General features: G+C 37.8%; 1 protein-coding gene and 1 long non-coding RNA gene across 4 annotated transcripts in view; one reads left to right on the top strand and one right to left on the bottom strand.

Annotated features, from left to right (window-relative positions):
- The window catches only part of LOC135225501 (uncharacterized), a 34,978-nt gene extending 15,376 nt beyond the window's left edge, over positions 1-19,602 (top strand). The window contains exons 2-3 of the long non-coding RNA XR_010317012.1: positions 16,602-16,738; positions 19,484-19,602. This is a non-coding gene — a long non-coding RNA (uncharacterized LOC135225501). The remainder of the gene's footprint in view (positions 1-16,601; positions 16,739-19,483) is intronic.
- Positions 19,603-20,301: 699 nt separating this feature from the next.
- Positions 20,302-26,478, bottom strand: part of LOC135225499 (uncharacterized) — a 33,476-nt gene continuing 27,299 nt past the window's right edge. For 2 of the 3 annotated variants that reach the window (XR_010317011.1, XR_010317010.1), the window contains 2 exons: positions 23,283-23,522; positions 20,302-20,439 (listed from right to left, as the gene is read on the bottom strand). Coding sequence is in view for 1 of the 3 variants with exons in the window: in XM_064264791.1 (XP_064120861.1) it covers positions 20,389-20,439; positions 23,283-23,438 (207 nt within the window). In the remaining 2 variants the exon portion in view is untranslated. The remainder of the gene's footprint in view (positions 20,440-23,282; positions 23,523-26,478) is intronic. The other variant, XM_064264791.1, reaches the window with a different exon arrangement.

Genomic DNA, 26,478 nt, shown 5'->3' on the forward strand with positions numbered 1-26,478 from the left:
CTCCCAACATTATCGGTAATTGCTTATTAAGTTTATATAGATTGTATATGCAATTTACAATTTATTGATATATACTTTTCTCAAATTAAATTTATACAATTTCCTTTCTTTTACCATATCTTTATATATTCCTTTTTGTTGTTTATACAGGTGAGGTTGGAAAAGCTGAAATTAGTTTGGAAATTACCCCTAGATATAACCAACCCTTCAAGCAATCTGAATTAAAAGATAATTTTATAGCATTTTTAACTTTATCTTAAAGGGTATATAATAAATTTGGTGAATTGTGTTGAAGAGTTTTCCTAACTACCATTGTAATCGTTCAAAATTCAGCTTACTGGGGGTGTTAATTACAGTCGTCCGAATAAATATTACTTAAAATTCTTGTTCAGTAGGTAAAACTGCATAGAAAAACCGCAACTGCCATAGTCTAGGCCGCCGCGGATAAGTACCCTAGATCTGCCAAAATTTCATTCTCTTCGTGGCCACAGTGTATATCGTAAAACTTATAAGCCAAAAATGTTTAAAATTTCCGAAGTTTGTCAGAGGGTGGTGCAATAAATTAAAAACGGACCTATTTCTTAAATGCCGGTAAAATGTTCATTTTGGTGGTGGTGCTGGTACGGAAAATACCTGCTCCAAACTTGTTTCGTCTTAACATTTTTGAGGTTAAGGTGGTATACGTACGCCAGGTTACCGATTAAGGTGCAAAAGAGTGGCCCATTGCCAGCTAGGTAGATCAGGCCTAAATTTGGGCAGCCTGTTCACATAGTCCCCTACTCCTTTATTTTTTTGGATTTTACCTTTGTAGTAAGAGGGGCAACGAATCTTGTATACATTGATGAAAAGGGAAGTGATTCGTGTATACCTATAGATACTTGATTGAACGACCACAGTTGTTAGGATTCTGGACCCAACGAAAGGCAGAAAATGACTTAAGTAAATGTAGTGGAGGTGGAATAAGGGCTTAAAACACAAGTAGTATCAGTATCGGTGGTGTTAATGACGTCTGTCGGTAATTCTAAAGAATAACTCCGCACGGACTGCAAGGGACGTAACCGCATATACGACATCCACTAGGGATTGGGGCGTCCAATGTATTTCGCCGTGTTTAGTACTTACCCCTGTGGGTTAATCACAGTCGACCGCCCAAAAATAACGGTAAATTCTTAAGCAACCCGGATAATACTTCAGAAGCACTCCGCACTGGATATTAAAAAAAATAATCACCTACATGGAAAGAGCATGTGAAAAGCCATATAAAAAGTATAGTCGTCATAGTATGAGAGTATCTTTACTCAAAAGAATCCAAAATAGTAAACATATAAAATATTCAATAAATATGAAAACCCAAACTTACCCTAATTTGGTTCGCATATTACCAGGTTCACGAACAGATTTTTCAAGGATTCTTTTCTGTTCAATAGATCGAGAAATTGCGTTGTGTTTAAATATAAGTCTTAGATTGCCATATTTTGTGATCGTATCAACCCATTATTTAACCAGGAATAGATATACTTATTACTAACCTTTAAACCATTGTGTCATTTCCTATACCACGATCCGAAGAATAGCCTGATTCATTTACAAATGCCTGTCAGTAACAATATCTATCGTGCATGCATGCCCTTCAATATTATCACCTAAAACACTTATAAATTCTTAGACTTAGCTGTAATACATGATGATATTATTTCTTTGAAGTTGTGTTGATTCCTTTAACCCCCTCGCATGTTGAGCTACCGTAAGGCGACGATGACCTTCACACTTAAACAACTAAACCGGTACTGCCGGACTCTTGACTCAAATCAGTCGGAGACGACTGACTATCCACGCATGCGCGACCCGCATTCACCAACGACAATACTTTAACTACTTGTTAAAGAATTACGTAGAGTTAAACCACCATTTAACGTATTTAACCCTTCAAAACACTTAATATAAAGAAATACTATACTATAACTACAATTCCACACAATATATATATAATAATCTACGCATCTTGCACTGCATAATGTTTACATATTTCTCTTACAAACTAAAGATAAATGATTGTTTACTGGTCTTTATACACTATCGTGATTTCCATCTCGAGTCACGATACACTCCAGCAAACAAAAGCAATATTTACAGTTATAATTGTCCTGCTTGAATGAGGGCTCTTCTGGCCTCAGTAGCCGCCTGTGCCGTTTTCCTGTTCGGGTCGGGTGCTTTTATCATCAGTTTTCTCAAGATATGACAAACATCAGTCTCTTGCCATAATTCTAAAGGATATAGCTTGACAACAGGTCTCATCACTTGACCTGTGGGTTTTTAAAGTAACCACGCGCAAGACATCATCCGGTCCCACATGTAATTTGACAATTTGACCGAGTTTCCAACGACTTCTTGGTCCTTCATCGTGTATCAACACAACATCTCCCATTTTGGGCCAAGATTCGTGTCTGATTCCCACCCGAGGAGTTTCTCTGAGATTAGTTAAATATATTCTCTCCCACCTTTTCCACAGGTCATCACATTTTTTTGTAATGTACACAAAACGCTTTCCAACATCCTTATTTTCTCCATACAGAGGGTCCTTAGCTTCATCTTTCCAATCTATGACTTCCCTAGGGAAAGATCTCAATCTACGTCCTAAAATCAAATGATTGGGCGTCAGAATATCCAACTGATCTAATTCTCCCGGTGTATAACTTAAGGGTCTGTCATTAATAATTGCTTCAAGTTCAGTCACAACACAGGAAAGTTCACCAAAACTGAGAAAGGCCTGACCTATTACTTTTTCAGACATGTTTTCAGAAGACCAATCAATCTTTCCCATATAGCTCCAAACCAAGGTGCTCTGGCTGGTATGAACTTCCATTTACATTCTATAGCATTTAGGTGTTCTTGCACTAAGGAACTTTCTGCCATGCTTTTTCAATAATCTGAAGCCGATACAAGGTAGTAGCATTGTCACTTAGGCATTAAAGAATGAAATCCCCGACGGCTACAAAACTTTCGGAACACACCATAAGAAACGAATCACAGGACAGATCTTTTACTAATTCGATATGAATTCCCTCTAGTAACTGGACAAGTAAACAACACAATATAAGCTTTTTCAGGATTTTGATGTTTCTCCTTGGTTAACAACGCTCCTGTATAATCTACCCCTGTAACGCTAAAGGGTTTGTTTTCTCTGCACCCGAAATTCTGGCAATGGTGGAGCAATATTCACACGGTAGGGTCTCCCTGTGTTTTCTTACAAATTATACAATGATGTATTACACTTTTGGCTAATTGGCGAAAGCTGTGGGACCCAGTATTCCTGTCTCACACTTGCTACAGTTGCATTTACTCCCATGTGAGCTTGTAAACAGTGATGCTCCCTTACTATCAATTTTGTGAGAAAACAACCTTTTGGCAGTAAGATTGGGAATTTTATTTCTGCCGCCTGTGCGACATGTTCCAATCTTCCTCTGCATCTCATAATACCTTCTTCCAAGAAGAGATTCAATTGTACTAATAAGTCAATTTTGAAACTTATCCCCCTTTTCCAAAGCTTTATATTCTTTCGGAAAGTATTCCTTTTGTAAGAGGATAATCATTTTATTTTTAGCCTTTTGAAGTTCTTCCAGCGTTAAACTTCCAGTTTTTCTACAGCCAGTTGATTTACAATTGTCAATAAATCGTATTATCCAAGCTATAGTTCTACAAAAATTTATCCACTCTACTAAATCTTTCCCAGTTCAGCAGATGGATTTTTTCACTGTTCCCTACAAATGACCTGAATAACTTCATCCTGTGATTGTGTTTCTTTCACCCATGTCCTGTCAATAGGATAGGTGTGGTTTTCTGATTTTTAACCAGGGAGGTCCTCCCACCAAAAGGAGTTATTTCTTACTTCTTCTGTCCTTTTTCCTCTAGTAATCCAATCACTAGGGTTTTCTGAAGATGGAACGTAAGAAAAGACAATCCCTGTAGTTATAGAGTTAATTTCCACTACTCTATTTTTCACAAATACTGGCAAATTATTCTTTGTCACTAACCATCCCAGGGCAACTTTACTATCAGACCAAATTATTATTCTCTCAAATTTATTTTCTTCAAAAGTTTCAACTATAAATTTACACAATCTTGCACCTAACAACAAAGCCATTAATTCCAATTTAGGTACAGTCAACTCTTTAATGGGTGCTACTCTACCCTTTGCCATAATCAGAGACGAAGTTTTACCACTTGCTCGATAGGCCACACAACCATAAGCTGTTATGCTAGCATCACAGAAAATGTGGAGGTAATCCGCTTTCTCCAGATTAGTGCTTCTGGGGAAGGAAATACTGAGACTTTTCTCTAAGTCTTTGGACAACTCATTCCACTGTTCTAATAAAGGAACTGACAATAATTTCATCCCATTTCAACTGTTGTTTCACCCAATCCTGTAAGGAATACTCTAGCTCGTATCGTAACAGGGATAAGCACTCCTAAAGGATCATAAATTTGGGCAATTGCACTTAGAATTTCAAGTTTTGTTTGACCGGTCTTAAGATGATTAGGAGTTATTGTTAATTTATCACTAGAGATGTTCCAGTTTAGGCCTAAAACTTTATAGGTTTGTTTCTCTTTTGATCTTATACGATAAGCATCCGTGACAGTATTCAAAAGATCACTATTACTAGTCCATTCCCTTAAATACAAGTGCGCCTGAGCAAAGATTTTGTTTGCACCAAAAAATAAACTTATCAATTCATCTTCACTGTTGGAGGTAAATTGAAGGTTGTCCACATATAATCCCCTCTTCATCATATCCACTATCTTAGTACAGCTTGAATCTTCTCTAACAGCTGCCAGATGTGATTAATAGTGGCATTCAAAAGAACGGAGAACACGTAGCACCGACCGAACACCAACCACCCTAAACCTATATATGATCAATTCGCTATTTGGATCCATTGGGTCTTTTAACCATAAAAACCGTGTGTAATCGCGGTCTTCTTCTCTCAATTGCACCATAAGAAATGCTTTTTCTATATCACTAATACAAGCGTAGTTGTTGGTCCTGAACTGCAATAAGACTTTGAGCAAATCTGTCTTAATATGTGGTCCAGTCCACAGACAGTCGTTAAGGCTCAATCCATTTTTGCCTTGTCTCCAAGAACAATCGAACACTATTCTAATTGGAGTGGTGACACTATCTTTCCTTACACCATGATGTGCTAGATAGTGACAATTTTCAACCGAATTGTTTTTATCTACCCTTTCAATGAACCCCCTATCCTCCTGATCCTTCAGGATTTTTTGATAGTGGTTCAGGTAGGCTTCATCTTTCTGAAATTTTGCACATTGTTGTTTAACCCGGCCCAACGCCATGCCAAAGTTGGATGGGAGCCTCGGCTTATTAGACTTCCATGGTAAGGCCACAACATATTGCTTCTCCATTTCAGAATATACAATGGTATTTTCAAAGTCTTCTAGAACCTTTCTGTCATGTTCTTTCAATTCATTGCAGTCAATACCTACTTTATCTAAATTCCACAAAATATCCAAATCATTCTTTACATCATCAAATTTATGAGTAGCTTCAATTACTTCCTCTTTAGTTGCTAGCTTTAACACAGTTACTTGGGTTTCCTGTACTGGGGGAGCATTACAGGACCCTGTTACAACATATCCAAATATGGTAGGTAACAATATCAATTTTCCAACCTTTCTAAATCCGGGGTGTAAAATGTTATAGACATTATCAACACCTACCAAAATATCAATGGGTGGTCTTAAGTCCACTCGTTGGTGTACCGACACATTGTACAATTCCCAGAAGGAATTCCACTCCAACACATCTCCATTGTAATGTGGGAGATCCAATTTTGGCAATCTAACATTAGTCTTCGGTGTGGTCGGAGGATTTCCAGGAGAACCGCTTCCTGACATCGCTGTGATGGCATTGATCAACTTATACCAATGTTCTCCAATTACTACTTCATATTCTGCTTGTTCTTCCACCTCATTCATTCGATCTTCTTCAGTGGTTAAAGCCAATATCTTTTCATTCAGGTCTTGCACAATCTTCATTTGTTTTATGAATAAATCCTTGATTGAAGACAATGTATTGACATTACCTGCGGCAATAGCAGAGTCTATCTTATTTATCCATTTGGTGATCACACCCTTGTAACCCCCTCATGACCTCACCAAAGCTTCTCTTTCTGCCATTTTTCCAATGATAATTATCAAACCAGCTAAAACCAACAAACTTTTCCAGACTTTTAACAATTTCATCCAACAACTGTTTATAACAAAATACAAAATATTCAAAACAATTTCAGCAAATTTTAATTTTAATATATATATAACCACCCCATTAAATGTAATTAATCAACACACTTCAAGAGAAATTCACTTCAGAACTTATCACAATAATTATATACAGCTTATAATTAATGCAATGCAAGATGCGTAGTCCCTCATCCCCACCCCACTTGGTCCACTTGTGTTATTACCATTCTCCTGAATCAGCATCACTGCTGACTCTCATATATCTTTTTTGCTAGTGTTTCAGAGGCTTCTTGAGTCAAATGAACTCCATCATTGCCTAGATCCTCTTCAGTAAGACCATTACCAATGATATAATAACTGATTGACTTACGTAACCTTTGGTTCAACCTATTTCGACCTTTTCGATATTCATCATAGGTTACATATCTCAGGGTTGTGCGGGGTTCTACAGTGACGATATAGACTATCTTGACTCCATCCACATTGGAGATATCATTTACTAGTTCTATGATATTATTTCGAATATCACTTGTTGATTCAGCATCTTCACTATCTAGATCATTACTTCCTATAAAAAGTACAACTGCCTCTGCTTCACTCCCCCCTACTTCTTCAAATGAGATATCATAACAAGTAGCACCACCTTTTGAGCGTGTTATAAAATGAAGGTTTTCCTCTTCTTTATTTATTTCATCAAAGGCATTTTCCATTTTTCTTACCTGAGAATGTCCTAGGATCAGCACTATGCGTTTTTTTGTTTCTTCACTTTCATTATCTGATATATCAGACATTCCTACGTCTGATGTTTCTATGTCCAACATTGTTAATAATTCACCAAACTGTTCACTAATGGAGAAAAATAGACCAAGCAAGGGTGTAGGAAGGAACTACCTTATAATTACTTAATGCATAATGTTCATTATTTTCAACAGCACAACTAGATTAAATTCCCATAGAATTTTCGTTTAAATTTAAATAAACGCTTCAAACTTAGCTCGCTCGGGTCATTAACAAGATGGCCGCCAGTGCGACTACGTTATTCTTAATTAATGCCGAGACTAGCTTAACCCAACAATGAATGCCCGATCATTGACAAAATGGTCGCCAGTGCGACAATATTATCAATGTCGACGCAAACTCACTAATACACAACTCGAAAATTTCACTTTCAACTATTAACGAATTACCAAAATTCAACAACTTTCCAAAATTATTATTTCAATAAAAATCACAACTAATGAAAATCAATTTTCATACTTAAATGTTCTCAATTAGTGGCAACGATTAACACTGATCAATTCAAAATGTACAACGCATATATGATTTTCAATCACTTAAAAGTTAATTTTTTTTCCACAAGTTTCAACCTTCGTCGTTGTAAATGGTTTAATAGCCGTTAAACATTTATGAATCTAAAGAGAACGAAATTACTAATTTAAAATTCACACTCGCGATTTCCTACTACGATCGATAAATACAATTAGGTAGATCTAGTGTACCTATCCGCGGCGGCCCAGAGTTTGGCAGTTGCGGTTTTTCTATGCAGTTTTACCCCCTGAACAAGAATATGAAGTAATATTTATTCGGACGACTCTAATTTACCTTTGAACTCTATCCTACGGTAAAGGGGATTCCCATTGGGAACCGGGGTTTTGGGTGGGGACAAAACCCTAACTCTATCCTACGGTAAGGGGGACCCCCAGTGGGAACCGGGGTTTTGGGTGGGGAGAAACCACTTGGGGGTGATTTTGCCGTGTTATTGTGGTATTTCCCACATTTATCACTTTCAAAAACACGAAATACAGGCGGAAATAAGAGATAACAAAACTAGCGATAGTGGAGCCGTTCCACATCCATATTCATCAACTACTACTACTACCACCACAACACTGAATCCTACTACGCATGCGCTAACTGTAAGGGAGCTTTTGGCCTAAACTCAGACTGCTTAGTGAGGAAAGAAATGGGGGTTTACGGGAGGGATACATGTATTTAGCCAAACACGTTACAGTATGACCCCTACGTTGCTACCGGACTGAGTGAAGGATTGGGTGGTACAGGGTTCCCAGATTTGGCAGTTTCTCACCAAATTTGGCTTTTTTTCCTAATTTGGTGGGTAAAAATTCACTTTGGCTGGTTAGTGGTATTTTGGCTGGTTTTCAAATACTTTCTATTTGAGCTAAACACTGATCCCACGTTTGAGGAATAACTCCCCAGATTGGGAATTTTTGAAGGTTTTCAGGAAAATCTGGGGAATTTGAATAGGTTTTCAGTAAAAACTTGGTAACATTTCAGCAAAATATGTAGATGGAATTAAAATAAAAATCACACGCACACCAGACGACCACAAAACAGGCCACCGGATTCTCAGAGAACGAGCCTCATTTCAAAATTTCAATTCATTCTCGTTTTTTTTCCTGTATTCTTATATTAGTTTAATTATTCATCTAACTAAAACTATGATGCCGCTATACAAGCATATAATATGATAAAAAAAAATATACATTTATAAAGATAAATATAACGCACATATATTTGCCGGTTATTTGGGTTGGTTTTGGATTTCCATTTGGCGGGATTTTGGCTGGTTTCATGGTAGACTTTGGCTGGTTGGTAGTGGTGTCATTGGGAACCCTGGCTGGTAACCATACGTGAGTTACATAAAAGCATTTACCTAAATTTGTTTATTAAACATGTTATGTGAATTCTAGTGTTTATTCCTTTTTCATTTTTCCATAGTATTTGTATAATAACTGTTTTGAATATCCTACCTAATCATTTCACCATATATAACTTGAAATATTATGTTATAATTGAGGACAGACACCTAAAAATGCTACGTGTTGATATAGAACTCAGTTTTAGGACGTTTCGATACCTACCTGTTACGTGAAATTGCACATTGCGTTGCATATTACATACACACTCCCTATCATTTATACACAAGTCAATCCCTCCCCTTTCCCTATCACGACTGGCTCTTTACGTTACACCATTTACAATGCATTTCTCACTGATAACCCAATATCTAGATTAAAGTTTGCCATTATTTTTATAAAACCTACATTTAAATATATTCCATTATACACTTTTACAGACATTACAATTTTACACCTCCCTTCCAGTTTCCTTACTATTATGCAGTTATGTATGGTTACTTTTTACATTTTACCACTTCCACACCCATCAAAGTTAGGTTTATATGTCATTTTACCTACTGGGGGCCGAATCCCATCCCCGGTTAGGCAACATACCCAGTTAGGGTTAGTTTGTTATATGTTGGTTTACCTACTAATTTTACTTCCTTGAAGGGGGTTACCCGGTTAGGCTAGGTTGGTTAGTTCTTCAAGGGTGGATACCGGGGGGGCGGGGGGGGGGGGGGGTTGGTTAGGTTACATTCCCTGTACTTGGTTACCTACGAGTGGTTAGGGTTTTGGTTAGGTCTTACAATTCCCTTACTTAGGTTAGGTTAGGCCCTTTGAAGGGGCTGGGTACGGGGGGCGAAGCCCCCATGTGGTCAGGCAATATTCCCTACCTAGGTTAGGGTTAGCAGGTTAGGTTGGTTAGGTTACATTCCTTACTAGGTTAAGGTTAGGCCTTTTTAAGGGGGGTCTACGGGGGGGCGAAGCCCCCCTGGTCAGGCAATATTCCCTACTAGGTTAGGTTAGGTTAGGTTACATTCCTTACTAGGTTACGTTAGGCCTAGTATTTCCCTACTAGGTTAGGTTAGGTTGCGTTCCTTACTAGGTTAGGTTAGGCCTTTAAGGGGGGGTATGGGGGGGCGAAGCCCCCATGGTCAGGCAATGTTCCCTACTAGGTTAGTTTAGGTTGGTTAGGTTACATTCCTTACTAGGTTACATTAGGCCTAGTATTTCCCTACTAGGTTAGGTTAGGTTACGTTCCTTACTAGGTTAGGTTAGGCCTTTAAGGGGGGGTACGGGGGGGCGAAGCCCCCCTGGTCAGGCAATATTCCCTACTAGGTTAGGTTAGGTTAGGTTGGTTAGGTTACATTCCTTACTAGGTTAGGTTAGGCCTTTAGGGGGGGGTGGGGGACGGGGGGGCGAAGCCCCCCTGGTCAGGCAATATTCCCTACTAGGTTAGGTTAGGTTAGGTTGGTTAGGTTACATTCCTTACTAGGTTACGTTAGGCCTAGTATTTCCCTACTAGGTTAGGTTAGGTTAGGCCTAAGGGGGGGTACGGGGGGGCGAAGCCCCCCTGGTCAGGCAATATTCCCTACTAGGTTAGGTTAGGTTAGGTTTGGTTAGGTTACATTCCTTACTAGGTTAGGTTAGGCCTTTAAGGGGGGGTACGGGGGGCGAAGCCCCCCTGGTCAGGCTATTCCCACTAGGTTAGGTTAGGTTAGGTTGGTTAGGTTACATTCCTTACTAGGTTGGGTTAGGCCTTAAGGGGGGGTACGGGGGGGAAGCCCCCCTGGTCAGGCAATATTCCCTACTAGGTTAGGTTAGGTTAGGTTGGTTAGGTTACATTCCTTACTTGGTTAGGTTAGGCCTAGTATTTCCCTACTAGGTTAGGTTAGGTTACGTTCCTTACTAGGTTAGGTTAGGCCTTTAAGGGGGGTACGGGGGGCAAAGCCCCCCTGGCCAGGCAATTTGTTCCCTTAACCTAATGTTCCCTACTAGGTTAGTTAGGCCTTTAAGGGGGGGTACGGGGGGCGAAGCCCCCTGGTCAGGCAATATATTCCCTACTAGGTTAGGTTATGGTTACATTCCTTACTGGAGGTTAGGTTTAGGTGGCCTTTAAAGGGGGGGTAACGGGGGGCAAATTCCCCCTGGTCCGGGCAGGCAACATTGCCTACTAGGTTAAGTTCCCTACTAGGTAAGGTTACATCCCCTGCTAGGTTAGGTTATGTTAGGTTGGTTTGGTTCTTTAAGGGGGGTTACCGCAGGCCCACCCCACCCCTGGTCAGGCAACATCCCCTACAAGTTTAATTAGTTTTGTTATATGCTAACCTATGTTTTAATTTGGTCTTCTTGTATTTATTAAACAACTATAGGCCCTATTACACATTTACCACCCAGGACTTAAATCCCACCCCCCCCTGGGCCCGTTATATATGTATTTGTATTATTTCATATTTTGAACCCATCCCACATTTACATTTAGTTCCTTAACTACCCATTTACTTTTATTACCCTTAACATTGCCAACTTATCTTGTTAAGTGCTTGTTCATTTACCTCAGCCCCACCCTGCCTCAACCAATAGCATCAAAGCATTTTACTACTCCACCCACCACCTCTCCTACCCTGTTTTCTACGGTCTGGCCTCCTGCCACCTCCTAACTGTAGAACTCCAACACTGTTGAATCTGCCGCCATGACATCCACTACTGCATCTACTTCACGCTCGCCCAGCCCCTCACCAGGAACTCTTTGCCAACTTCATGTAACAATTGTTACAGATTAACAAAGATTTTTTCTGCTTTTACTCAGGTAATTATGATCGACTAATCGGTTTTTGCCAGGACCATGGCCTCCTGAGAAAGCAGGTCTTTTGCCCCCATTCAGTCGACTCCAAGATACGGGAGGAGAATGTATAACTTCGTCGGGTACTTGGCTGTTGCTTATTTCAAGATGCATTTTGAGGAACCCAAGACCCGCCTCCACGCATTCTTTAAAAGCAGCTGCTGCTGTGTACCCTCCACCCCTTTAAGGTAAGGTCCAAACATTATTCTTAATTATTATGTTTTAGGAAAGTGAGTGTTAGGCTTTCGCCGAAGTTGCGTCAAGGTATGTTACTATTCAGTGGGGTGCTGCTAAGACAACTCGTACCTTCCACCTTACCCCCCCCCCCCTTAGTGAACATATGGCTCCGTGGTGGTTGGGGAATTTAAACATGGCAGCTGTGTTTACATTGCCTTCACCGTAACGAATACTTGGTACCTTCCTATAGGACCGTTCTTCGGTGACTTAGACTATGGCAATTGACCTTTTCTATGTTATTTTAGTTGCTTTACAAGGGTTGTAAGGAATATTTTGTTCGTTTGGTTGGAACTAAACTTTAATATACCTTTGAGTTTGGTGCGGCTATTATGTAACTTTCAAAGGTCAATTACTGCTTAGTTACAGCCGCCCGAATGGATATTACTTTTAAATCTTGTACAGTAACTCAAATAACATAGGAATCAGTCAATTGCCATAGTCTAAGCCACCGCGGATTGCTTCTGTAGAAATACCTACAATTAATCAAATAGAGTGCAATTACAAAAGGGAACGATAATATCTTACTCAACAATTTTCCTCATATGATTTACGGCATAAAGTTACGGCGTCAACGTTTTCTAAATTGCCAATACCATCCTCGCCATAACAACCCGACGCAACGAACACTCTCACGAAGCGCAATACTGGTAAAACACCTATTAGCCTATAAACACCAATATCAAAGTTAAAATATATGCGTTATCAATCAGTTACCAATTATCAATCATCACCCACAAAAATAATCAATCCTGGTCACGGCACCATTTATATCTTTACTCAAAAGAATCCAAAATAGTAAACATATAAAATATTCAATAAATATGAAAACCCAAACTTACCCTAATTTGGTTCGCATATTACCAGGTTCACGAACAGATTTTTCAAGGATTCTTTTCTGTTCAATAGATCGAGAAATTGCGTTGTGTTTAAATATACGTCTTAGATTGCCATATTTTGTGATCGTATCAACCCATTATTTAACCAGGAATAGATATACTTATTACTAACCTTTAAACCATTGTGTCATTTCCTATACCACGATCCGAAGAATAGCCTGATTCATTTACAAATGCCTGTCAGTAACAATATCTATCGTGCATGCATGCCCTTCATATTATCAACCTAAAACACTTATCAAATTCTTAGACTTAGCTGTAATACATGATGATATTATTTCTTTGAAGTTGTGTTGATTCCTTTAACCCCCTCGCATGTTGAGCTACCGTAAGGCGACGATGACCTTCACACTTAAACAACTAAACCGGTACTGCCGGACTCTTGACTCAAATCAGTCGGAGACGACTGACTATCCACGCATGCGCGACCCGCATTCACCAACGACAATACTTAACTACTTGTTAAAGATTACGTAGAGTTAAACCACCATTTAACGTATTTAACCCTTCAAAACACTTAATATAAAGAAATACTATACTATAACTAACAATTCCACACAATATATATATAATAATCTACGCATCTTGCACTGCATAATGTTTACAATATTTCTCTTACAAACTAAAGATAAATGATTGTTTACTGGTCTTTATACACTATCGTGATTCCATCTCGAGTCACGATAGAGAGATTGAACGGGGTGGAATTAAATGAGGTTGATAAGTTTTTACCTCTAATTTTTCCTAAGTCGGGAGAGATGTTTCCTCTACGGTAATGTTTACTTTTAATGATCCTTTAATTCATTTGCTTACGCAAACAAAAGCAGTTCCAGTTACTCATTATTGGCTGAGAGGCATAACATCAATATGACGTCATGGGGTTCATAACCAATTACGAACGACTTCAGTCGAAAACTTAAGTTTCACTAGGATTTCAGCGGAGTAATAAAGATACCTGTCCATTGTCCACTGGTATCCTTGTTCGAGGTGGGGTGAGGGGGAGGGGTCCGCACGTTTGGCGTCATTTGGTATTGGCGAATTCGGTCCTAAACACGCTCGTAGGGTTCCGTAGTAGATCAGTGTGTATTTTTTTTTTTTTTTTTTTTTGTACGGAATGAAATCAATGATTAAGATGTTAAGACTTAAATTGTGCGTTAATTTTAAACACGGGAATGAGGAGGCCCTTTAAGGACTCCCCGGTCACCAATAATCCTAGTTACGCCACAGGAGCGAATGGGTCATTAGGGGGTCGGACTGTATAAGTATTTACCGAATATTTACCTCCACATTTTCAATTTTTTTTTTCCAGAATATAAAACCTAATGTAAGGCATACGTTTCAATTTAGTACAAGTAAGGCCAGGAAGAATTGTCTGATATTGGAACCTCATTTATTGGAACAGGCCTATCGTAGACGACATGGTTTAATATTGGAGGAGTGCATTAATTCAAATTTAGTTTCAAAATTTGAAAATAGGATTTTATTAAGCATGTATAAAATTCCAAGGTATATTAAAGTTATTTGCCGATGACAATTTATTTCTATATAAACGACGTTCAAAAGACAAATAATTAAGTAATGTTCTTACAAATTAAAAGAAATAATTAAGTTTAAGGAACTATAACCAATTGAACATTTAACCTGAATTTGTCGTAGAGTGATAGAGAGAACTAACTTTGGAAGCTTTGGTATGGATATCCTCTTGTAAATTGATGTTCCAATAATATTTAATCAGGGAACTCTTAACACTTAATCATCTGAAGGTTATTAACAGTAAATTTTGGTCATTCCCGATGAGGTCTATTCGCAGAAATCGACTAGACTCAATTCACGATAATCATAAGCTTTTGTTGGCGCTTTTTAACCTAAAATTCACAAGTTTTCTCAGTGTGTGTGTGAGACTCCTTTTGTTTTAAACATAATCGGAAGTTTTGAAAAAATTCCTTTATTTCATTTTTTTCAATGTAGGTACTGTTTACTATTTTTTCTATTAGCTGAGAAATTTTTGCAAGTTCAATTTGTGTTAATTTTTTAAGAAAAGAGTGTGAGTTCGCAGTTTTAGGTACGGTAATTAGTGCTTACGATAATGTAATTCAGGCTTACAGTGTTGTAATTCAGGCTTACGGTAATGCAATTCAGGCCTACGGTCGGTAAAGTAATTCAGGCTTACGGTTATGTATTTCAGACTTATGTAATTTGAGCTCAGTAATGTATTTCAGGCTTACGGTAATGTATGTAATTGAGGGTTACTGTAATGTAATTCAGGGTTACGGTAATATAATTCAGGGTTACGGTGTTAACCCAAGGAAGTCTAATTCTCGTACGTAATAATGTATTTACCAGGCGTTCAGCTCCTTACGACCTTAACCCCTTAACCACACGTGCCTTCCCCCCCCCCCCCCCCCAAAAAAATAACTGGGCGAATTGCATTACCGTAAGCCTGAATTGCATCACTGCAATCCTGAATTACATTACCGCAAGCCTGAATTACATTAAAGTAAGGTTGAATTGTATTACAGGACCTGTAAAGTATGTGATTTTCTCTTGGAAATGCTGTGAAATGATTACTTGCATCCCCGGAAAAACTAGTTTTTAAAACGACTCTGTATGGTGGTTTAGAAGAATTCAGCGTAGAACTCTTGGGCTAAGTTTAATAGTGGTAACAATAATCCTACTATAAATATTAAAAAGACAATTATAAAATATATAAGAAGCACCCTATTTTGAAAACTTTCGAGCCCGCCAGAGAGGGAATCATACCTGTGTAGGGCTGTACATAAAACTAAAATTAACATGAAAATATATTTTATCCAGGTATATATTTTGAAGTGTAACACCCGAGTGCTGTAGCGTACTAGCGGACTGTGTTTCTGCTCACCATTAGTTTTTATCAGTGTGCAAAGTAGGTTTAACGCTTGGATTCGCTTGTCATTTTGTTTTCAAAGCAGAATAATTGTAATGGTATATTATTAACAACTTGTGTAAGTATGAATATTGAGTTAAAAGTTGGCTGAACATAAAAATGTGTATACTGTGCCAGAAGACATTACAGACAGTTTTAAAAATTTTGTCACCGTGCAAACCTGCATGTAATTATAATTAAATAGTTTATAGTTAATTATAATATTAAAGTGTAAGGAATAAGAGTTTTATTCTAAGATAAAATTGATTTCTTTTAAGGATGACTAATTTTGATTTATCATATGTACAAATATATTAAATAAGACCAGATTAATGCGGTTAAGTTTCACAACGTTTTAGTATTTCTATACTGAGCAACAAGGTCACCCCAAATTACTATTTGCACTTGTTTTTTATTTGGAACCGGTAATTGTTTTCAGTTGTAGCATAGTTCCAAGACAAATTTTTTTTACCAAAACATTCAGGAGACAAAACACGATGAAAAATATTGATTTGACAAACGAGCTCAGCACAATTGCATATTTGTTCAGCGGAAGTGAGGGACCATTAATCGTATAATTGCATTTAAAGGTTTTGCCAAATATTCTTGTTTTAAAATTGAACGTACAAGGCTTAACTGACCAACAATAATTGATAGTGTTTTCATCTTTGTTTTGCGATTTAATTTGTAATGATTTTAGATAGAGAAATTTTTTTTAAACTTTGGTGTTTTAGTCTAACATTTATTTTCTTTGCTGGGGGCGGGGGGCAAGCGTATCAGGTCACAAACCACTAATCTAACTAATTATTCTGGCTTTCTTTCAGGTTGCGGGACCAAGGACAATCCTAACCTGCCCGAAAAGGCTTCGGATTCTGTGACGTCAGTTTGAACAGGGATTCAAGATGAATCCTAATATGCCCACGTTTTGAGAGATGCAGTTAAACAAGGAATTTAAACAGAGGTACAGTAGGCCTATGCACATTTATTAATCTTGACAAACTTTTATTTTGTATTAGTCTTTGGTGGTTTTGTTACACAACTTGCAATTAGAGGCTGGTTTATTCAAAACAGCAACTTTGGCGTTTTAATCAGACGTCCGGGAGAAAATAATCTTAGAGCAGAGACTAACTGGGCAGTCCAATGCCCTCGTCCAGCCAAGACAGAAGAAAAAACTGGAATAGGAAAGTGGGAAGTTGAGCCTTATCTCTGAAGGAAACCGTGGAGCTGGTTCTTAAAGGGGCGAAAAGGAGTCCAGGAAAGCAGCAAAATGGATTAAACTTTTGGGGGATCTTCGAGGAACACAGTCAGCTGCCCAATTGGTCAGAGAGAATTGTCAAATAGCCAGTTGGTCTTGTTTTTTATTTTTCTCTCCAAAGCTAGTCGTGACCCAGTTAAGTTTTGTGTTAAGAGCAATGCAAGTGAGTATGTTATAGACGGAAGGTATTTTGCCAATGGCATGCCTGGTTAGGAAGGCCCTTCAAAGAAATTAGGTTAGTTTTACAACATTCATGCACTAGTGACAGGTTAAGTATTGAGAGTCATTCAAGGGTGAGGATTATCACTTATCTCAAGACATTATAATTATTTTTTTGCACCTGGTATTTGGATATTTATCCCATTAAACTTTGACTAAATTCTTTTATACAGTATTTATATTTTCTATTTTTTTTTTTTTTTTTTGGGGGGGGGGTCTTCACTTGATCCTCTTCCCATCCACTTAGCAAGAATAGAGAACTAGAACCAAGGCTATTACGAGACCAATGACAGTATTTTAAGTAGTGGATGAATTATAGGTAAATTTGAGAGGAAACTTTTATTGCCCCCTGTGTAGGAATACCAATTTTATGTAGCGTACGCTGTAAACTAGTGAATGATCTTTTCCATGTTCTTTTGATTCTTTGTATATTACTTTTTTATCTATTGACTTTGACCTCATCCCACATAACTTTCCAACTTTGTAATTTGTCTTGTTCTCATCCCACATAACTGTCTAACTTCTTTATAATTTGTCTTGTTCTGCTCTCCCCCTCATTTGAAAGAAAATTCTTCTGGGCCATCTGTGTAAGGGAGTAATATCTACTGCTTCCTCAGTATTTTTTCTCTATTTCAAACTGTTTTGACAAAATAAGTTCTTCCGAATTTGAGTTTTATATGCCTTCATCTTATGTATAATCTCACCACATTCATTGTGTACACGTAGATTTATGTAAACCAGTACAGTTCCTTTGTTCTCATTGACCATCAGCAGTTAACGAATGAAAAGCAGGATATGAAGTTTTTAGTTCATCCACTCTTTCTGCATCACTGGAATCCTTGTGGGAATAGGATCAAATTCTGTTTGATGTATAGTTAAATGGTTTTATCTCGTGATAGTTTTGAGTTTTCCAGAAATTATATATTTAACTTTTTAAGTCTAATACTGAGAAGATGAGTATTGCTGTAGGGTCAGGAATTAGTTCGTCTTATTATGAATGGTTACAACACTCAAAAGTGTTCGTCCCTAGATTTAACAAATTTAGGTCCTATCATGTTATGACTGTTAAGAATTGTTAGAAGCAGAAATTTGACTTGTGAATGATGAATGGATTGAATTAAACCTCATAATGTTTGTATTTTAAATGGGCACAATACCAAATACCGCTGTACTAAATTGATTGGTGCTAGCATGTTTACCAAGATAATAACTAAAATATAATTTAGATAAATTTAGATAGGTGAATGGGGACTGTGTAGGTATGTTTTTGAGGACATTTCGAGGTCACTACTCTAGTGGTATGGCCTCTTGTTTGTAGTGGAAGAGAAGCAGATAGTAGTTGAAAAAGTAGAAATAATAACAGCGGTATGGCAGTGGTCCGCAGAAAAGTCCAAGAAATCATAGTGGGTGACAGATGAGATGAGATATAGGTAGTGGGTGTTCAAGACGAAAATGTGGAGAAGTCTTTTTTTTTCTCTCTTTTATGGTTGTGAATTTGAAAATGGTTAAGGATTATAGGATTAACATGCCAGTTAGGTTAGGTCTACTTCATTTAGGTATGATGTGAAATATGGTATACCAGTCTTTAATTGCTAGTTAGTGAATTTTAGGAAATTTTTACTAATCCAAAAAAACTTTTTTTTTATTATAGCAAAGCATCTTACAAGGATTATCGTTCGTTTTCCGAACTTCTAGTTCTGTTATAACTATTTGAATTTTATAACTTTGAATTTTGTTTTGGACTATTACTCATAATTCATTCTAGTTTAACATTTCCTACTACATTGAATGCTCAATGACAGTTGTCACAGTACTGCTGCCAAAGCACAAGTACTACAGGATTTTAACATATCTAGTTCCTTTCTATTTAGGAACAAATTTTATTTTATTTGCTGTTAAATCACACACACGTGCACACACAAACTTTTGTGAATAGCTTTTTTAATGTATTATTGTCCTAAAAGTTATTTTTGTTATTTTGCTTTGAAATAAGACCTACACACACAATTACTTTTCTGGGTTAACATTTTTTTTATGTATCAGTTGAGTTAAAGTCATGAAAAAACCTTTTATCATTTCTCTCTTCCCTCTCTCTCTCTCTTTCTCTCTCTCTCTCTCTCTCTCTCTCTCTCTCTCTCTCTATCTCTCTCTCCAGTAAAAACTTTACGTAATTACATAGACTTGAGTATACTTCACTGAAATGATGTAATAATGCTTATCTCATTTTTACAGATTGATCCTTTGATACAACAGAGAGAGAGAGAGAGAGAGAGATAGAATCAACTCAACCCAGAGAAAGAGCAAATGTTACAAGGAGTTACAAGGATTAGGATGTCGCCAAGTCTTATTACTCCATCCGAGGAGACATCGTGTGTTCACTAGAGAGAGAAGCAACCCAACCCAAAGAGAGTATCAAGAGAATATCAAAAGAATATTAAAGAGGAACTCTGGTGATAAATCAAGAGAACGAGGATAGGCAAGACGATCGCCGGTAACCTTCAAAACCTAAAGAAAGATGCCAGTAATCCAGGGCAGTTAATAAAATTTGTTCTGGACGCCTCAAATTTTTACACAGATTTGTAATACTTTGGGTGGGGGGGGCCACTGGCGGGGATGTCCGGTCTGAAGAGTTGTGGAATAGGCCCCCTAAATTTGGTATTGTAAATGCTACTCTCGAAGTAATTGTGTTTGTAAATGCTACTCTTGATGTAATTGTGTTATGAATTTCTCTTGTGTAATTCTCTGCATTTGTAATGCTGCTCTTATTTAGGTAATAAATTACCATACTTTCGTCATAATTAAGACTGCATATATGCAGGGCGGTTTATTTTAAACAAAGATGGCACAGTCATAGGTCATAATACACGAGAGGTCATACTGAACTAGCTAACTAAGCCAGCAGCATGTAAATGTACCTTTTGAGACAGCTCAAGAGAAATTGATGTTCTTGACTTCACCTTGTAAAGATGTACACCAGGGAAGGTTGCCAGCTACAGTATCTCAGAGGATTTTGGAGGCTAAAATTTCGAGGTGGTCTAGAGGCAGGTAGGGAGGGGTGGAAGGCCCTTACCACCTCAAGGTGGACCAGAGGCTGGATAGGCACATAAGGCATGTGGGTAGAGAAGGTTAGGAGGCCCTTACCACCACCACCACGACTGGCCAGGAATGACCCCCAGCCTCCATAACTCCTGGAAAAAGTAATACTTTATGCTGAATAATTCTATTTTATACACTGCTTAGTAATGCTACACACTACTATCAAATACTGGCTAAATTAACACTAATTGACCGGAAAGCTGGTACTAAGGCTGATTTAAAATGCTATTAGACAACCACAACATGCATCTAACTTTACTAATTCTGGTTAATAATGTACCCAAGCAGAGAGATTACTATGTAAGGAAAGCTTCTATCAACTGCTTAGTCATGCTGTGTTAATGAACCATAATAATTCTTGTAAAGAAAAGGCAGCTATCTAGTATGAAACTTGTAGGAAAAAAATTACCAGACAGAAATTTGAAAGAGCAAATATGTTATTTTCTGAAAGATCTGGTGAGAAAAGATGACATAAAATATTGAGAACGCAGCAGAGAAAATTGGAGAATGCAGATTTATGTATAAGTGAAGATTTGAAAGAAAAATCGTCAATACAAATATTAAGAAGAAGAAGAAAAAAAAAGAGAAAAATACAACTTTCTTTGACTAAAGGAACGAAAAGATAGAGAAACTGAGGAGAAACTGAGGAATAGAAAATGGTATTCAAAAGGAGAAAGAAACATCGAGAGAGAAGGAAAGAGGGAAGTACAGACTAAAGGCCTGTCCACACGATCGAGCCTGATCGGCGGACTTCCCCTCTAATGGGCACACTTGACGGGCAAACCGTCAAATTGCCCGATGGGTCTTGTAGCAAAATCACCATGGTGGTGCCCGATGGCTTGAGCTTCGACCCTGGCAGACGTACGTGAACCATATACATTTCTTTTACTGAGCCATTCTTTGCACCATATTCTCTTCTTTTTCATCACACACAAAGCAATTATCATGCTACACTATCTTCTTCTTTGCGGTAGGCACCATGTTTATCGTACCGCACTGAACACACTACTGGCATCGTCGGGCACGCCCACCTCTCCATCGCCTCACCCGTGTGGACAACATTCACGGATAAATCCGCCAGAATTTGCCCGTCAACACTGGAGCACGCCGATCAGGCCCGGTCATGTGGACCGGCCTTAACATGGGTGTGGGGAGGGAGAGGTTTGTACACAGGAAAAAAAAAAAAAGGGGGTTTGTACACAGGAAAAAAAAAAAAATCCTCTCATAGGGCACAAGCATATTGCATAATGGAAGAGTGATTAGAGACTATTTTGTGTGAACTGAAAAAGGTTTTTTTTTTCTTTATTAGAGCAGAGGAATAATGCATACAGAAAGCGTGATTAAAGACTGTAATAATAATAAAAAAGCAGCCTTTCTATTTACACAGTAATAATGCATAATTAAGTTAGAGACGATTTTTTGTGCACGGAAAATTTTTTTTACTATTATTATTATAGCACAGGAATAATTCTTAATGAAAGTGTGGTTAGAGACGATTTTGTGTGCACAGATAAAGGCAGTTTTCTTTATTAGAACAGGAATAATGCATAATGAAAGTGTGATTAGAATACAGTTTTGTGTGTATATAAAAAGGTATCTATACTTTAGAGCAGAGGAATAATGGGTAATAAAAGTGTATTTTGAGACGATTTTGTGTGTACATTAAAAGGTGGTTTTACTCATTAGAGCAGAGAATTAATCCCTAGTGAAAGCGGGTTAAGAGACGATTTTGTGTGCATTTTTGTAGGAAAACCGATATAATGAAGGAGAAAGAAAAAGGACAATAATTACTCTTAAGAAAATATGTTTTGTAGAAAGGCAGAAAGAACAGATTGGTTTTTGGAAAGGGAGAGAGCGCGAGAGAGAGAGAGAGAGCGCGCGCAATTAAAAGGAGGTGTGTGGAAAAAGAAATAGAGGGACAAGGATTTAGAAATTAGAGGTTTTCAAAGTAAGACGAGGTGGAAAGAGAGAGAGAGAGAGAGAGAGAGAGAGAGAGAGAGAGAGAGAGAGAGAGAGAGGGGTAAGAAGTTAGAAAAGGAAATGGGGCTTCTTTTTTTAATAACAGTTAAGGGAAAATTGTTAAAGAGAAGGAGTTAGAGATATATCCGAGAGAGAGAGAGAGGGTTTATTTTTAAAGAGAAAATGGCAATATTTTTGTATAATGCTGAAAGAAAATTGCGTAGAGAAAAAAGCTACTTTTCCTATAAATGTTGAGGGGAAATTACAAAAGGGAAGTTAGGTTACAGACTTTCTATGTGCATAGAGCTTGAGTCTATTTTTTTGCATAAATGTTTAGGAGAGAATGCAGGCGGAAAGATAAGTTCTAGACATCCTGTGTGCATAGAAAATAAGTCTAGACATCCTTCCAACACCATGCACTGCAAAGATCCTCTTATAATCACCAACTTTGTACAAATTAAACCTAAGATATCTAAAACTCCTCTTATTATATATTCCACAATATAAAAATACAAACAACAGAAAGTAAGCACTCTTAGTTATACGCCAACTACCAAAGTCACTCAGAAGATGAGTCATTCAATATCAGTCTCCAACGAATTCGTAAAATAACAGCAAAGAAACAATTTCAAAATCGAAAGCAACCAATAATGATATATGAAAATAGAGAGGGCAGAAAAAGTCATGAAATAGCAGTGGAAAAGACTTTCAACTTAATTACTGAGCAATCTGCCATAAAATTTAAGGACATTATCTCAAATCACTTAGTACAGTTCAAATTCATTACTCCTCCATCAGTTGAAATCTACAAAAACATTATTGCGAATAAATAATCTGTTCTGTTCTGTAGGAAAACCAATGTCGATACAGGATTGCTTAACATTTTTTGCTCAAGTTCATAAATAATTCTACCTCAAAGCGAAGGGGTTGGCAAAAGGGGTCACCATCATCAGTAATAAAGTAGAAAGGCTCTCACCTTTCTCACACCGTACAAAGCGAAGATGGTTCCGGATTCGTCGATGATGAATCTCAACAGTTGTATGAGGTTCCAGACCAAGCTGGTGCCCTGGGCACTTCTCGACCGAAAGTCGTACCAACTTCCAGTAGGGTGGCGGAGACGTCGGAAGGTTCCCTTGAAGATATTAAGGTTTTAAAAGATTCACTTAAAAGATGGCGTCGTCTAGTTTGTGCTCCAAAGTTTATCAGCTCCCAATTCCTGCCATGATCAGAGAAAGTTTAATGTTAAAAAAGATTGTACTCTGTTTCACTGAATTCATAAAGAGAGAGTGAGAAAGAGAGATTAATGGTCAAAGAATATTGTTGTACTCTGTTTCACGGTATTCATAGAGAGAGAGAGAGAGAGATTAATGGTAAAAGAATATTGTTTTACTCTGTTTCACCGTATTCAGAGAGAGAGAGAGAGAGAGAGAATATTCAAGTTATTCCAGTATGGATGCATGAAGGTACAGTTGGGCACAGGTTTCCCTGGTACACCGTCTTGCGAGACTTCGAAAAATTACATGGTAACAGTGTTTACTGAGGGAGATGGGGGAGAGAACCCCCTCTCTGCTAACAAGAGTTCCATTAATAAGTTCTGGAGTTCGTTTGGTGGGCGGAGTTATTAGGAATGGGTGGAGAAAGACACACACACACGGAGTAAAAAAAATCTCAGCAGTTTATATCGTTGTAATGAAGATTGTTGTCTCACTTGTAATATAAGTTTGTTTATTAATGTTCCATTTAACCTTTGGCCAAGACGTTATCTTACAACCGTGTCTATTATTATATATCGGTCATATTCATTACACAATACTTAAAATTGATCAACATTTTAAAGTTATATTGGTATTGCCGAAAATCACGAACATCATAACAGGATAGTTTAACCTTATCACGTAAGCCAAGTTTACAGCATTGGTTGCAGTGCGTTTCCTCTCTCTCTCTCTCTCTCTCAGCTATACTAGCTAACTTAGTGATAAGAAAAATCCTGCGCTCAGTATGCAGTTCTGATATGTCATTAGTGTATTCAGGAGAGGATCAGTGACCCAATAATATCGAAGATTGCCCTTCCTGACAATGCCCATAATCATAACCAAAGCAAAGAAATTTCTCATCTCTGATACTGCAATGTCATAAACTCTTGTTCCCTTGAGTGATCGCTTGATATATTAGCCCATTTCATAACATGAAATTAACGATTGGATCTCTCTACAGTCAGTTTCCATTATAGAATTATTAAAAATCGAATTAAAAAAAAACTATTCCTGATATACTGTCATCAAAATCGAATTAAAAAAAAAACTATTCCTGATATACTGTCATCAAAATCGAAGGTGTGCGGAAAAAAATTATCGCCACTAATCCTTTGCCACACAGGATTAGCTGATTTGACGTTTCTGCCACCCTCCCCCGCGCAGTTCATACAAATGGAAGACGAGCAGTGCAAACGGCCAGCAAGACCTCTAATATGGCACTAAGTAGTACAGAACCAATATCAATACAATAAGCTATGAAGGCGCACAAAATTAAAAACTTAAGAACGTCACATGACGTAAACAACATGTGTGGGACGACTTCTGCAACACGTCATATGACGTGGTTGACATTTTAAGGGTTAACTGTTGTTTTTTCTAAAATTATGTATGCACTGATATATTATAGAGTATATATTTCGTTGACTTCAGGTGATAGGTGAAGTCATTTGGGCTTTCCTTATAGTGGCTGACATAAAGAGAGTATCATCTACTGAATTGACAGTTACCTTTTAAAATGTCCCACAGAGCATATGACCCCTATACTCAGAAACGTCAACGACGGCCAAAAAATATGCCACATTTTTACTCTTGTTCATATAACTTAGGTTTTACACCAAAGATACATTGAAAATATCAGTAGGATATAAAGCATTACATTTCAAATAATGGAAACTATTTTAATAGATTTCAAGAAGCTAATAAGCGAAAATAAGTGGCGAAGTATCATATCTGTATCGGCTACACCAGAGAACAAAGTATACAGGTAAGGCCCCGTCCACATGGTCGAGCTTTGGTTGACGAACTTTGTCCGATGTGACGTTAGAAGCGGAGAAACAGCGGGTAAAGTCAGAACTTTGCCACATTTTCTCCGCTGCTGACGTCACATCGAACAAAGTTCGTCGAGCAAAGCTCGGCCGTGTGGACGGGCCTTAAGGCAATTTGCCAATACTGTTACCGACCTCACTGTATGATAACAGTGCTCAGCGAGTCATTCAGTTCTATAATTCAATGCTGTTAACAAGAAACGGTGATTAGGAAGACATCAAAAACATGTGGGGCCTGAGTAAGTAGGAAAGTTTACTGCAATACTCTCAATATTGTATGGAGGCATTATGCCATTTTTTTTACAGATACTTCGAACATTATATCAAGAATATCATGGTTATAATAAAACTTGTTGTGAATTATGTTTATTAAAACATATAATCAAATAACTAGTGAAAACAAAATGAGAACATTTTAGGTCCTATTACAAAAAATATAACATTCATATTATACAATCTAATACCTTAACCATCCACCCTCTCTGTCACTTCCCTCAATCTGTCGGGCATCGAATGAACAAGGTTGAAAATTTGCTGCGGACTCGTCAACAAATTTTCCACTGAGAGTTGATGTGAGCCATGAGTTGCTGTGTTGTTCTCTCATGTTCCATTTTCCATGTGATCACCATCTGGGCCCACATGTGTTCAATCACATTCATATCTGCTCCTTTGCTCGGCCATTCAAGAAGAAGCAGGTTAACCTGTCTGGCAAACCACTCTTGAACAACATGAGCAGTGTGAACAGGATGGTCCCTGTTGGGAAGGGAAAATTCCTTTCTCGTAACGAAGGCAAGAAGGAGGTTTGCAGCAGCTCAACATACTTAGCTGCTGTAAATCGTCCCTCGACACGGAACACATCACCCATACCATGCAGACACACCCAGCCCCATACGTTGCAGGTGACATGGCCAGATCGAACCACCTCAACGATGTTACGGGGTTCATATCTGAATGAGAGAAAAAAATGGTGGTGTATAATATAAATCATATATATATATATAGATATATATATATATATATATATATATATATATATATATACATATGTATATATATACATATATGTATATATATCATATACATATATATATAT

The sequence above is a fragment of the Macrobrachium nipponense genome, chromosome 13, assembly GCF_015104395.2.
Source record: "Macrobrachium nipponense isolate FS-2020 chromosome 13, ASM1510439v2, whole genome shotgun sequence".
In the NCBI taxonomy this organism is placed as follows: Eukaryota; Metazoa; Arthropoda; class Malacostraca; order Decapoda; family Palaemonidae; genus Macrobrachium; species Macrobrachium nipponense.